The 15,169-nt window shown below is 43.5% G+C and overlaps 1 protein-coding gene across 2 annotated transcripts in view; it reads right to left on the bottom strand.

Moving 5' to 3' along the window:
* Positions 1-10,151, bottom strand: part of USP34 (ubiquitin specific peptidase 34) — a 265,775-nt gene extending 255,624 nt beyond the window's left edge. For both annotated transcript variants that reach the window (XM_088477313.1, XM_088477314.1), the window contains exon 1: positions 9,833-10,151. In XM_088477313.1, coding sequence (XP_088333439.1) covers positions 9,833-9,875 — 43 coding nt within the window. In that variant the 5' untranslated portion in view covers positions 9,876-10,151. The remainder of the gene's footprint in view (positions 1-9,832) is intronic.
* Positions 10,152-15,169: the final 5,018 nt, after the last annotated feature.

The following is a 15,169-nucleotide window of genomic DNA, read 5'->3' as shown; positions in this document are numbered from 1 at the left end:
CTTGTCATCACAGCCATACATACTGTATGTTTTATTGGCAGTCTTGGAAACCACAAATGCCTTATAGGACCAGCTACTCTTTCGTATGCGTAAGAAAGTGCAACAGTAAACTACAAGTGTAAGACTCAATCAGTGATGGATATAGCAATTGCCAGTCTAGAAGGTCACAATAGCACCCAGACCTTGCATACTACAGTTACAGACACGATTAAGAGTAAACTAGCGTTCCCTCCAGGCCTGCCCGATTTGAAAAGGGCAGATGGCGCATCCCCCCCCTTGGTGGCGCTAGCGTTCCCGCTAGGCTGTTTTAGCGGGGCGCGGCGCCCTGCCCTCTTTCTGGAAGGCAAAAAGCGCCCTGCCCTAACAGCCTGCGGGAACTGTTTTCACCCGCGGGTCACAGTGCCCCGCGGGTGAAGAAATGTGCGGTGACCCGGTCACCGCCGGAGAATAGACACCGGGCGCAGGCGCCCGGCATCTATTCTCCCTGTCTGCAGGGCTTGGGGGCTGCCCGGCGTGTCCGTAAGTGCCGGGCACGCCCCCAAGAGTGACGGAAAGGGGACGTGTCTTATAGACACGCCCCCTTTTTGATGACCACGACCCCTTCTCGGACGCGCCCTCTCTAGCTCCGACGCCCTGCCTCGCGCCGGAGCTAGAGTGAACACTATGCGCCCCACTAAAACAGCCTGCAGAAGCAGTCCCCACATGCAGGCCGCAGTGTCTCGTGGGTTGGGAAAATTGCGGTATAGCGATTACCGGTGATGAATGGATGCCGGGCACATGTTCCTGCCATCTATTCACAGACGCATAAGCGCTTGGGGGCAACCTTAAAGACTCTGCCCTTTTCCAGTGGCCATGCACATGCACCACAGTGCCCTTTCTCTAGGTCCGGTGCCAGACCTAGAGTGAACACTAGTAAACTATGGGGGCCGACTGAGTTAAGCACACTGTTAATAGCACTGGGAGGGAGCTCCTGGAGCTATATAATACAGCTGCTACAGGATTTCTTCTCGCACCCTCCTGAGGGTGTGAGTTGAAATCCGAATAAACTGCCAGCCACGAGGCGCTAACAGCCTCACGATCAGCACTTTACTCGGAGAATGCCGGTTCTTGTGACTGAACACCCTGGCTTTAGTCACGAGAACTGGCATTCTCCTACTTAAGTCGCACTTAATAGCGCACTGAATTTAATAATTGCATACCATAATGAAATCTTGGGAATGAGACCTAAATCTAAACACAGAATGCATTTGTTTTATATGCACCTTATACGCACAGCCTGCAGGTAATTTTATACAATATTTTCAATGATTTTGTGGCTCAAAGTTTGAGTACATACATGAAATTTGTTTCATATACACAGTCTTAAAGTGATTTTATACAATATTTTTAATTTTGTGCTTTAAACAAAGTTTGTGTACATTGAACCATCAAAAAACAAAGGTTTTACTATCTCAGTCATGCTAAAAAAAAAAATCCGTATTTCGGAACATTTGGATATGGGAGACTCAACCTGTACTACAAATTATGGATCATGGAAATTATAAGAGTCAAACCAGTTAAATGTGTAAATATCAAACATACAGCCCTTAAAAACGGGATCCGGTTAATATACAGACGGAGGGGATTCCGGCGGTCAGAATGTCGACGCCAGAATCCCGATACCCGTCAGAATCCTGGCGCTGGCATCCCGACCTCCGGAATTCCAAAGGTAAGTAGCAAGGTTAAGGGGAAGGTTAGGTTTAGGCACTAGGGGGTTAGGGAAGATTAGGATGGTTGCTATGCTTTGTTTAGCCGAGAGAGAATTCAGAATGAATTTACCTGTAAACAATTCACTTCACCTTTAATACCTTTCCTTTTTTGTTTACGTTACAAATGGCTTTTCATTGGTCACAAAAGGAAAAATGCTCCTCATGCACATTTTCCTAAATACTATGTAGCACCAACATATAACGCAGCACTTTACAGAGGGTGTGTAAACCTGGGTTATTCAACATGCGGCCCTCAAGCTGTTGTGGAACTACACATTCCTGCATGCTTTGCCACATTTAGAGGGCCACATGTGGATGATCTGTGGTGTAAACAGTCCCTGCAACAGCAGTGATTACATATGCTGATATGCAAAACATACATTGGCACAAGCCTTAACCTATGCAACCTCCACACAAACAGTGCCCTGGCCAGGATGGAACCCATGGCCCAAATGGTATGAAGCAACAATGCTTAGTGTTCTCGCTAGGCTGTGGCTAGGCGGGGCACGGCACTCTGCCCGATTTTAAAAGGGTAATGCAACTTGCCATTTTAGCGATGCCCCGCTGAAAACAGCCTGCCCTGGAGCCTTCCCACCCGCGGACTGTGGTGTCCCATGGGTGGGAAAAGTTGTGGTGACCGATAACCACCGTGTGAATAGACGCCATGCGCACAACATTTATTCACCGTGAGAGGAGAGCTTGGGGGAAGCCCAGCACCTCCGTCAGTACTGGGTATGCCCCCAAGTGTGACGTACTTTTATAAGTACACGTCCCCTTTTTGGGAGCGTGCGCAGAAGATGCCCTCCCTGCGAGTCTGCGCCCTGCCAGCTTTCTAGTGGGAACACTAAATGTTAGTCACTGTGCCCCCATTACATCCAATGGCTGCAGATAATATAGGCTACATAGTTCAGGGAAACCCTGATAATCCACTGCAGCTGCTAAAAAGTCAGGTTATGGGTTTGATTATGAACAGGGATATTTTCTAATTTTCTTTAGGCGTGAATTAAATTTGCCACAGTTTATAAAGCAATGCAGAATAAAATTATTTGGATTTTTTCCAACCCACAACATAAAGGAACTAGAGAAAAAGTTACCTTATCTGTAGTAATGGAACAGACAAAAGTCCATTGAGATATATTCACTTAAGAAAAAAAAAATGAATAAAAATAACCTTATGGATAGAAGTTGTATTATTTTTGCTCTCCTCTTACCAAGAGGAGCCACATACAGGAGAGATTAGAAACTTATATTTCGAACCAAAATTTGCCATTTTAGGTGGCGATTCAATCATTTTTGGGCAGCGATGATTAATGGGTTCCTGAGAGAAATTCAGTTGTTTTATTCACCCCTTATCGTGACCAAAAGCACCAGGTTTAACCGCGTAAAGAGGCTAAATCCATCTAAAGTCCTCGTTAGGGCCCATACCATGGACTTTTCGCAACCATAATAAACTATTCCCCTTTAATTTCTTAGATATCTTTTTTGACCACCATTGGTTTCTTTAACTTTTTTATTTTTTCAAAACACGCTCCATCACAACAAGACATTTCCTGTGTGAACTGGTGTATATAGTATATTACATTCATCGTTACTGCTGAGGGCTATTCTGCAATTTCATAGCCAGGCTTGATTGGACACATTATATGATACTTTCAGTAAAGATCTATGCCTGGAAGCAACGGAGGACCAATTCTATACATCATTCAGAAAGCTACGACTCCTTTACCAACAGATCCAAAATCCTTACAAGGTTCAGGATCACCACTGGTCTTACAATACATTATCAAAATATGTGGGCACCCATTTAAATTTGTGTGTTTACACAATTTCAGCATCACCAATTACTAACGGGTGCAGAAAATCAAGCATACAGCCAAGCACTCTCCATAGCCAAATATTAGCAATAGAATTATAATAATTTTATTTATATAGCGCATTTTTCCAGCATTGGTCATAATAAAAAGCTAAGGGGGAATATCAATTTAGCGCTATGTGAATAGCACCAGGAAGGAGCTCATGGAGCTATTCAATTGACTGCGCTGTTAAGGCCGACAAGAGCCATTTAAGTCGGAGAATGCCGGTTACCGTGCCTAAAGCTGGGTGTCTAGTCATGCTAACCAGCATACGCCGACTAAAGTGCCAGCCGCGAGGCTGTTATCTCCATATTGTGTTCATTCTAGCACCCTGCACCTGTTAAAACCTGTGCAGTTCCTCTTTCCTGTCTGGAGTGTTGCTCTCCGCTCTGGTGCTTCTAGCACACTCTGGTCTGTATCTCAGCAGTTTGTTGCATCAGCTAAGTGTGCTAGAAGCACCAGAGCAGAGAGCGACACCCCAGGCAGGAAAGCGGAACTGCACAGGTCGTGACAGGTGCAGGGTGCTAGAATTAACTCTAGCACCGCGCTAAACTGAAAAACAGCATCGCGAGCTGGCACTAGTCGGATGTCTTCTCGCACCTCGGGAGGGTGCGAGAATAAATCCTGTGGTCGGACTTAACAGCGTGGAACTGCTTCCCGGGGTATTCAACATTGCGCTGAATTGAATCGCCCCCTAAGTGACTTTTAAGATGGCACTAGATATAGGATGCCACCTTTCCAGTTCCTCAAATTTCCACCCTGACAGAGTTGCTCCAACTGTAAGGGCTATTATTGAAGCGAAAACATTGAGAAGCAATAGCAGCAAAGTGGAAGAACATGCAAGCTCACGATATGGGAGCGCTGAACATCATCTAGGCTCAAATGACCATGCAGAACACAAAGGTTAATTGGAGCAGTACAAAAAGAAAAAAAAAAAAAACTATCTGAATGACCAAATATTTTCTGTAAAGCGCGGCAGATTGTGTGCGCGTGTTATATAAATAACTTAATAAAATAAATATAGTTACATGATAGAGAATTATGTTCTTCCAACCTTGTGTTAGCAGTTTGGGGAAGGTCCAAATGCCCAGTCTGGACATACGCCTGTGAGGTTCAACAAAAAATGGTTGCCGAGTTTAGCGTGGAAGAACTTGATTGGCCTGCACAGAGACCTCAGACTAATTGAACACCTTTGGGATGAATTGGAAAGCTAACTGGGAGCCTGGTCTTATCACACAACATCAATGACTAAAAGGATGCAAATATCTGCAGTCATGTTCCAATATCTAGCAGGATCCCTTCTCAGAAGAGTGGAGACAGCTGTTACAGCAGCAATTTTTGCCATTTTAAAGGATAAAGACCTATTCATAATAATACAGCCTATACAAGTGTCAAAAATTAATTAGCATCAGAGAAACTTGTTCATTGTGAACTGATATGCTGGATTTATAAGAAACATTGTAAATATAAACTGCAGGGGTAGAAACCAACACGCTGCAGGACGTTCAGGTTTTATCAGGTCAGAGCTGAAATAAAAACCACATCTAGGTAGAATATAACGACAGACAAGACTGGCATGTCTAAATAATGTAAGCACAGTAGATAATTATAAAGCACAAAACTATTTGACCAAAGAAAGTTGTGTGAAGGTGGGCCCTTTAACAGAGAATTCCACAATACAAAGATTTATGTAAATATATTGGCGCTATACCAGAGGACATCAAGAAAAGGTAATAAAAAATATCACCATCAGTGCTGGATTCAATTCAACGTGAATTGAATAGTGCCGGGAAGGAGCTCCAGGAGCTATTCAAATAAGCGCACTATTAAGCCCGACTAAGGATTTCTTCTAGCATTCCTCCTGGGGTGTGAGCAGATATACGACATAATTACAGGCGCGATGCTGTTTTCTGCCCTTAGCGCAGCGGAAACAGCATTGCGCCAGCCAGTTAAGTCGAAGAATGCCTATTCTCATGACTAAACACCATGTCTAATGGCGCGAGAACGATCATTCTCCGAAATAACAGCGCCCTGAATTGAATAGCCCCAGGAGCTCTTTCCCGGCGCTATTCAATTTGCGTTGAATTGAATTGTGCCCAGTATGTTTAACAGAACATAAGCATATAAATAAGGCATCTTCTAAATTAGACAAGTGACCCATTTTGAAGAATTTTCATAAAACAGATTATATAGGGCCATTATTCAGATCACTATGGTATCTATGAGTTCTGCACTTTGCTGACACACTATTAGTTCCCAAAGTAACCAATGCACAAGAATCAGGCAGCTAAAAACTGCTGATGTAATCAGGTCCACTGAAATGAATGTAAATTCCTGTAACATGCACAAGCTTATAAAAGTAAATGACATTTATCACATGGGAATTTTCTATATGCACACGTATTATAGCTTTCAGATATCCTAGCAGTCAAGGGCTGCAAAGCAACAAAAATGATTAAAAAGGTGATATTGCATCAGCTGCTTATCCATTACCCATAAATGTCTCAATTATTTATATGCTGCTACCGCAGTGATTATGTGGCCCTCTAACTTTTAAAAGGGCCACACTTTACTCTTAATTTTAGTGATAATTTAATAAATGTAATGAATGAAAGACACCTGTCTATAATAACATTTTGGCAGGCCTTTTAAACAAGCATTACAAGCTATAACAAATATGACATCAAAGTTTGAAGGTCCTAGGTACTGAGTGAATGTTTGGAGGGCTATTTAGAGGGCTGAAGCCCTCTGGCCCCGTTACCCATCACTGTGCTACAGTCACATGCAAAGCAAATACATTCTCTGGGAAGAATTCAACTGTTTGTTGGGTGCCCTGTGCCCGAAGGAGCAATTCAATTGATGTTCCGTTCTGGCGTGCATACCGCGGGTGCCCATTATTTCTGCTCGCCCCCTCCTGAGGCGGCAAGCAGAAATGTGCGAAAAGCCTGGGTTTTCACACATTTTCCGTATCACACCCAGTAGTTTAGACAGGTTTAGTCATTTTATGTATCTAATTCCGCCTTAGAGCCATAACAATTGAATATCACCCTGTCTAAAGTGACGGACGATCCATCGTGACAGGGCACACGAAAACAATTGAATCCCCCCCTCTCTGAGTGCAGCGTCTTAATAAACATCAGAAAATGATAACACAAATTAACCAGCTTGTTTTTATTACATCCATTTTTCAAAAACGTATGTACAAATGCTTATTCCATCATCTTTTCCAAAGGCATGCATAAATTACACATTTTACCATTAGGAGAGGAGGGGAGGGCGAATACTATGGGGGGAATTAATTTCAGTGCGATGTTTAATAGTTGCGAGAAGTAGCTCCCGAAGCTATTCAATACAATGGGCGGGCTAAGGATTTCTTCTCGTACCCCCCTGGAGTTTGCGAGGCGAAATACGACAAAAGTGCCAGGCGCACAGCCGTTTTCCTGCTCAGCTCGGCGCTGACACGCGCCTGGCACTTTAGTCATAGAATACCGGTTCTCACACCTAAACGCCCATGTTAAGTCACAAAAACCGCCATAGCGCGCTGAATTGAATAACTCCAGAAGCTCCCTCCCGGCGCTGATCAATTTGCGCTGAATTGAATTCCCCCCATAGCCAGATTCAATTACCGTGGGTTTAAACACCCAGGGCGGAAATCAATTCTTTCTAGCCCCTATCGCGCCCAACGGAGCTATTCAATTCTTGCTCCTGTCTGGCACGATGAGCTGCCAGCGCTACATATCAGCTCGCAGCCCCTGGGGGATGAGAGCTGAAATGTGCGAAAAGTGACATGTTTGGGCGCCCAAACATCACTTTTCGCGATCACGCCCAACACTTTGGTCGGGTTTAGCTGCTTTACGCGGCTAAACCTGACCTCTATGGGCGCGATCAGCACGAACATCTTGGACAATTGCATAGCGGCCCGCGATCTCCTGTCACTTTAGACGGGAGATGCGGGCCGCGAATACAATTGAAATCCGTCCCAAGAGTTATTCAATTATTAATTTCCCCACATGTAAACCCGCTGGTAATGCACGTTAACACATATATTCCAATTTAAGTTGTGGCACCCTATTGCCAGACAACAAATACAATCTACAAGAATAAAGTCAAGCAAATATAAAATTAAAGGAGAAAAAAAAAAAAAAAATTGTTTTGTCTCACTAACTAAAATTAAATCTAATTAAGCCACTTAAACCACATATGTCTTAGCATTATACAACCATGCACAAACTGATTTTAGTACACACAAAAGGATCCATTGCAAATAATTTTTGCAAAACATTTAATCACAAAGGCCAACAAAAGCAAAAACCTAGGGGAGGTTCCATTCACCACAATTGACCTAAGATAAGTCTGTGTCCACAATATAAACACTATTATACAGTCTACCCATCCCCCACAGCAGTGCATTTTTAACAAGTTTATTGTATGCTTGATTCAATTCAACGCAAATTGAATAGCGCCGGGAAGATGATCTCAGAGCTATTCAATTCAGTGCGCTGTTTTGTAAGGGAATTCCTGTTCTTGCGCCTTAAACATGGTGTTTAGTCGTGAGAACTGGCATTCTCCGACTAAACTGCCCGGTGCGATGCTGTTTCCGCGGTGCTAAGGGCAGAAAACAGCATCGCGCCTGTAGTTTTGCCGGATTTCTGCTCGCACCCCAGAAGGGATGTGAGAAGAAATCCTTAGTCTGGCTTAACAGCACACTGAACTGAATAGCACTGGGAGCTCCTTCCTGGCGCTATTCAATTCACATTGACTTGAATCGAGCCCTTAATAACTTATCTCCCGCAATTAAACCATGTTGTTATTTTGGAGGTCCCAACCACACACACAGCATTTTGTAAAAATAAAATGCAAACCATTTTCGGCATGAAGCTTCCCGAGCAATGATACACAAAAACAATGAAATATGATACAACGAAAGGAAGAGAACACAGCATGCTCATTTTGTTTTTATTTTCAAATATATTTACTTGAATTGGTTAGCTACAGAGATTATACGAATATCATGATTACAAAAGGTCTGGCAGAGTCAAACTGCTCATAAATTCAAGAAGTTCAAAAGTATAACACTTAAAACAGGCTTTAACTATATAAAACATGAATACATATAAAGTAAACACACAAAATAAGACTGCAATTTGATCATTTTAACCTGTTGCATTAGAACACAGGTTCTCAAACTCGGTCCTCAGGACCCCAAACAGTGCATGTTTTCCAGGTCTCCTCACAGAATCAGTGAGATAGTTAGCCCCACCTGTGGATCTTTTAAAATGTGTCAGTGAGTAATGAATACACCTGTGCACCTGCTGAGTGACCTGCAAAATGTGACCTGTGTGGGGTCCTGAGGACCGAGTTTGAGAACCACTGCATTAGAGGAAGGACTCCAGCAAGATGCACATGTTTAACATTTAGGAAAATAATAAGTTTTGCATTTAAAGATCCTTGAAAAAAAAAAAAAAAAAAAAAAGGTTCTTTCTAATGTAATGAAACCCACCTGGTGCACATCACAAACACCTTTCTGACAGGCACAATCAGATGAGAGGTGTTTAGGCCTTTAAACCAGGCACTCGCAGTCCTATAACAGTCCCATCAACACACAGAACTCACTCAGCTCTGAAAGCTACTACCACCAATAGACGACCACCAAGACATTTGCAATGGCAGAGCCCAGCAATCTCATGGGCTGTAACCTTCACCAAGCTATGCACACAGAGACAGGGCACTGTGCTACACGGGTCACAGAGGACACACAGAGAGGCTGCAGTAGTGAAGCCATGGCTGATCTTTTAGAAAATCAGTTTCAGTATTAATAAATGCAAACACAACAAATGAATGTAGAGACATCGGAGTTTCTTTACATACAATGCAGATGTGCCTGTCCTATAACTGCAAGGTAATAGTCAATGTATAGAACATATGCAGGCCAGTAACATCATCATTGCCAATGTGAGCAGAATCATGGAGTGATGGCAGGGTAATATAGGACATACAGCCCTGGCACATCCCTCCTCACAGTAACCTGACATAGGGGGGGCAGCACATCGCCAGCAGGATGCTCCCATGACAGGGGAGACCCTTAACAAACACAGAGCCCGTGGCCTGTAGCGGCGCAGGCCCGGTGTCACATCCCAGTGACGGCTCCTGTGCTGCAGCAGCAATTTGAGGCAGAGGCCTGCTGCTGCCTCCCCCTGTCCTCCTCGTGTCCCTCTCCCACGCGTGACTTACTCTCATTTAACACCTCCACCAGGTCTGCACAGATCTCACACATCGTTCATGAAGGGGCCGCGTCCCGAGCATGGATGTGGCGCTGCCTGCCGCCCCGCCAGCCGGTGTATGCAGCACTGCCGCCGCAAGGCCCGGGGGACGTGCCGGGGGATGAGGAGCGCAGACCGGGCCCCGATGGGCGGTGTGGGGAGGAGACCGGGTGATAACAGCACGAAATCACAGGAACAGCGATGACTTTTCCCCCCCCAGAGGTGACTGTGGCGGAGCCTCTCACTGCCTCACCGAGCCATCATCATCACCACAGCCGCCGCCATTTTGGTTGGGGATGCACGGTGCGGCTCGGCTGTTTCCGGAAGCGCTCGGGCGCCCGCAGACTCCGCCCCGCAGCCGAGCTGTCAGGTCACATGACCAGGCGGGCGAAGAACAAGGATGGTCGCTCTGTTGCTTCTGCGCTATGCTGTGCACGGTGTGTTGCTGATCTTCCTACGGGTACGGCGACCTTTACAGCAGAGAGGGTGACTGATATTCTCCTGTAGGAGCAGCTTGTGGCTCTCCGATTGCTGCAGAACCACAAGTCTCAGCATGTGCTATCAGGGACAACAAAGCATGCTAGAAGTTATAGATGCTGGAGAACCACAAGTTGCCTAGTCCTGGCTTAGACAGAAGCAATGAGCGTTGGCGAGGTATGGCAGCCCCTGCTCATATGGCTAAAAATATTTTATATTATGTAGATAAAGATATTTATATATAATAGACCATATATAGATTTATTAGCTCCTCTTTCGGCATCCTATTCTGTTTGCAAACTGGCAGATATAGTGGCTTATGTAGCAAGCTGATTTTTACATAAAATTATGCTGTAGTTTCTGCATAATTTTATGCATCGATCCTATGTACTAATGGCACAATGTAGGAGATTTCACCGAAATCTTTGGCAAAGTGCTAATTAGCGCGGAAGATCGCAGTCCCCATTATTATCAATGGTGACTACGATATGTCCCCTAAGTACTAAACTCCAAATGCTGAGCTTTTTTGTAGTTTAGCACCATTAGGTTACACCATCTTCAGTTGGTGTAAACTACTGTTTGTCTATGCGGTCTCCAGCTTTTGATCTCTCCCCTGCAGCCTCCTCCAGCCACGGAAGCTGACGCTGTGTGCATGCACAAAGGGCCTGATTCAGAGGCGGACGCAAGTGGATGATCGCTCGTTTGACGAACGAGTGAGAAAATGTAAATTCAAGCGCTCGCCGTAAGTTCGCTCGTAGCTAATCTTCCGCCCCAAAGTCTCCCAACCCCTCCTATAGCTAACAAACGAGCAAAATTGCGACCGTCCATCTCCAAATTTGGTTGCAGGGAACGCTCGCACAAGTCCAAACCGGAAGTGGGCCTGTCAGATTTCGATTACCTGCTCGTTCATTCTGCATACATACTTTAATCGTTTAATGCCAATCAATATATTAATTAGCTTAATTGCTCTTCACATGTATGCAATCCTTTTTTTTTTCCATTTTCAATAAACTTTATTCTTGTCCGTGTGTGTAATTTTTCCCGCAGAATACGTACGGTTTCACCAATGTTTTACTTTATAAAAAATACATGTTGTAACCAATGACCCTATTGTTTTCATGTGTTTGTGTTAGGCATATTTTAGTTTCTTCATTTCTTTATTTAAATTAGCTTACGAATGTCACTGCATCAAGCCTATCATAACTCACATTATATTTTTTAGGCTGGAGGACACATGACTCATACAATAACCTATAGAATGGTTCCTGTTAATTTACCGAGTACATTAGCCAATCAAATTTTATTAAAACTGGTGTAAAAGAAAATCATTGTCAACATGATAGCCTCTGCGTTTACCAGGCGGGAGCTTTTGGTGCTAACAGAGGTGATGGACCAGCGGATCACCAGCCAGCCTCCCCCCATCAGCAACCGCCAGAAGCGATCCGCCTATGCGGAGGTTCGCCACCGCCTGCGCTCCTTCGGCTCACACCGAAATATCAGGCAGCTAGAGCGCAGGTGGTCGGATCTGCGCTGCCGCACGCCACGCTTGCTGGCCTGTTTTCGTCTGCGTATAGCAGAAAGTAAGTGGTTATTCTCTGGGGGGGGTTTCGGCCCTATCTGCGTGGTCATGTTTTCAGTATAGCCCTGTTTGTTTATTGTGGGCCTATCTGCGTGTGCATGTTTTCAGTATAGCCCTGTTTGTTTATTGTGGGCCTATCTGCGTGTGCATGTTTTCAGTATAGCCCTGTTTATTGTGGGCCTATCTGCGTGTGTATGTTTTCAGTATAGCCCTGTTGGTAGTTTTTTGACAGGCCTGCGTGTGCATGTTTTCCATTTTTTTAATGTTATAACATTTGTGGAGTTGTTAATTTGTGGCCAAACCAGCCAAAAAAAAAAGACTAAAAATTTTTCAAACCTCATTTAGGGGCTGAACGCAGAAGCCGGCCTCGCCGCAGTAACAGACGCCGGGCTCATCCCTTGAGTCCGACTCCCAGCACAGCAACAACTCCCCAACCTTCCCCCAATTCCCCCACCACCCCTGACCGGCCACTACCTGAGGCCCCTCCCTCTGGCAATTTGCCCCACCACCAAAATTCACCCTCCACTCCACCCCCCCTCTCTTTTCTTCACCCTCCACTCCACCCCCCCTTCTCTTTTCTTCACCCTCCCCCCTCCCCCGGCGCTTTTCATCACCATCCAGCAGCTCGGAGATCTCCCCTCCGTGTAGCCACCAGCACTGGCCCACCTCCGATGGAGGGCCTCAAAACACCCAAATCCCAATGACGGTATGTTTCTCTTTAAAAAATTTTTTTTTTTTTTAGTGGAGACCTTTTTAATTTGATAGACAATGTCTTGGCTTTTTACCACTGATACATATCACACATGTCCAAACACTCATACTTGGGTAGTCATTGTTTACCCTAACAAGGGTACTTCGTCCTTTTTGTGGTCGCCTTTTTGTGTGTTCATTTGTAATTTAGTATTTATACCATCTTTGCATTTGTCAGTACTTTGTGTTTTTCATCACAACTGGATCTTTGTTTAACCTAGATTTATTTGTTTAGTTTGTTTTGTAAACTCATAATGTAAGGTGTCATTTTATTAAGTTTCATTTTTGTTTTTTCCAACAGAGGACCAGAGGCGGCTGCATTCTATGCAGGAGGGATTGGCCGCCTTGCGTGGGCACGTTATCCAGATGTTAGTGGTCCTTGACCACATGGCGGCGGCCCTTCGGAGCTGATTTTTTATTTTGCTTGTTTGTTTTTTCCCAAAACTTTGAAATTAAAATTTTGTTGGATTTTAACGAGTCTCATTCCTTGTCTGAAACAATTACATTGTTTAACCTTCCATAAGTCAACTATTTGATCATGTTCTTTAAAGTAAGGTAAATTATATTGTACAAAGCGCTAGTAAGTATGTAAGCTGCCACATTAAACACCTCACCATACCAATAGGTTATTAGAAATTCAAACATTTTCTGTTTTTTCTTTGGGTAATGTAAATTGAAAAAGAAACCTGCTTATGCCTAGTTTTGAAAACCTACTGATTCAACATAATACCTTTTGATGTTTTTTGAAAGCCACAAAGCATGTTCAAAGACTTAAACATTTCACACATTACAGGATTATGCATTACGAAAGGTGGCATTTTTTGTGCCAGGTTACACGTGATTCTAATTTTGAAAAAAAACACTTTTTAACGGCAAACAAAATTTTAATACACACCAAACACATACAGAAAGTGAATTGTGACAAGCAATTCACACAGTGAAAAGACACTCCAAAAAACAACCACTGGCATTTGAATAAAATGATGGAGGTGTTTAAAAATGGCCTCCACTTCCCTCAGGATCCTTGAAAAGGAGGATTGGGATATTCCGGCAACTATTCCCACCGTGGTTTGAAAGGATCCTGAGGCACAGAAATGTAACACCGACATTAATTGCGTAAGTGGTGGTATTGCTGTAGGACTGTTAATTTGCCGTTCAAGATCACTCTCTATTAATGAGAGAGTGTCTAGGATGATTTTTGGAGGAAGACGGTATCGTCTTAAGACCTCATCATCTGGCATTCCAAAAAGGGTGACACGTGTTCTATATATCTTGGGCCTTGCACGCCTACGAGGCCTACGCCTGGAACGAGATTGAGGTTGGTCAGGTTCGGGTAACATGGCCAAGATAATACGACCAATATCAACCTGAAATGGTAAGCCAGGTAGTTATTGTTTGAGACAAATGTGAATTTTCCAATCAATCCAAAGATGCTTGCAGGCCGTATTGTCATGATTTGAAAATCCTACATTTTAAAAGTAAAACGTAATTTTATTTTGATTTTTATTTAAACAATTATTCTAAACACATTTTTAAAAACATAAATATATAGAAGGGAGCACACATTAGTTAGGAAATGCACGCTACATTTACAGTGGTATTCAATATGGGATTGATAAGTCCCTTTTTGCGTTAATATCGCAATTATGACGTCATTATCTCATGTTTTACTTTTACACCGTAGTCAATATCAAAGACTTATCGCATTTTTGAAAAGGTAAAGTGATAAAACGGGGATAAGTTTTCACCATTGAATAGGTGTGGCAAAAAAGTGCAGAATTGGGGTTTAGGGGTACAGACTTTAGAAAAATAGCCTGCACCCCTGAGATTAACATTTAACAAAGAACTGTGTAAAAAAAACAAAAATTTGTGGTGATAAAAAAAACATGGCCAAAAATTGAAAAACAATAGGCAAATAGGTTCAGGGCTATTCTGCATGTATGCGGCAGGTGTTTTGAAGAATAGAATTATAGCGGCAGGTGCACAAATGCAGAATTTTAAAAAAATTACTTTAGGGACACCAAAATATGCTAGGACCCATTTTAATGTACCCCAAATTTGATGGGACCACTTAAAATCTTTTCTGAAAAATCCTAATTGCTCTTCTGCATCACTTGCTCAATGTCGTTAAAAAAACACCTGCTGCGGCTATTTAAATCCCCGACTTTCACTTAAAGGCTAAAACGGGGGGACCCACAGTATGCCCCCATGTTTTCCCAACTTTAGGGGGTCTTACAATTATTTTACGGAAAACTTCACTTTACGCCAATCCAACTTCGGAGTTTCCCGTTTTCGATAATTTGATATTGAATACGGGGCTAAGCGGGAGCGCGCACCCTACCTTTACGCAGAAAAAAACTCCGATATGAAACGTTAACTTCGACAGTGAAGTTAACCTTTCAGATTGAATACCCCTCTTAGTGTGTGTAAACCAACTATTGGTAGAGCAATAACTTAGCTCACACATGTTACATTTGAAGAAGGTGGGCTTGTATCTCCAAT

This window comes from Taudactylus pleione, unplaced genomic scaffold (genome assembly GCF_031769625.1).
Source record: "Taudactylus pleione unplaced genomic scaffold, aTauple2 ptg000201l, whole genome shotgun sequence".
NCBI classification, from domain to species: Eukaryota; Metazoa; Chordata; class Amphibia; order Anura; family Myobatrachidae; genus Taudactylus; species Taudactylus pleione.
This window is presented reverse-complemented; position numbering and strand designations above follow the sequence as displayed.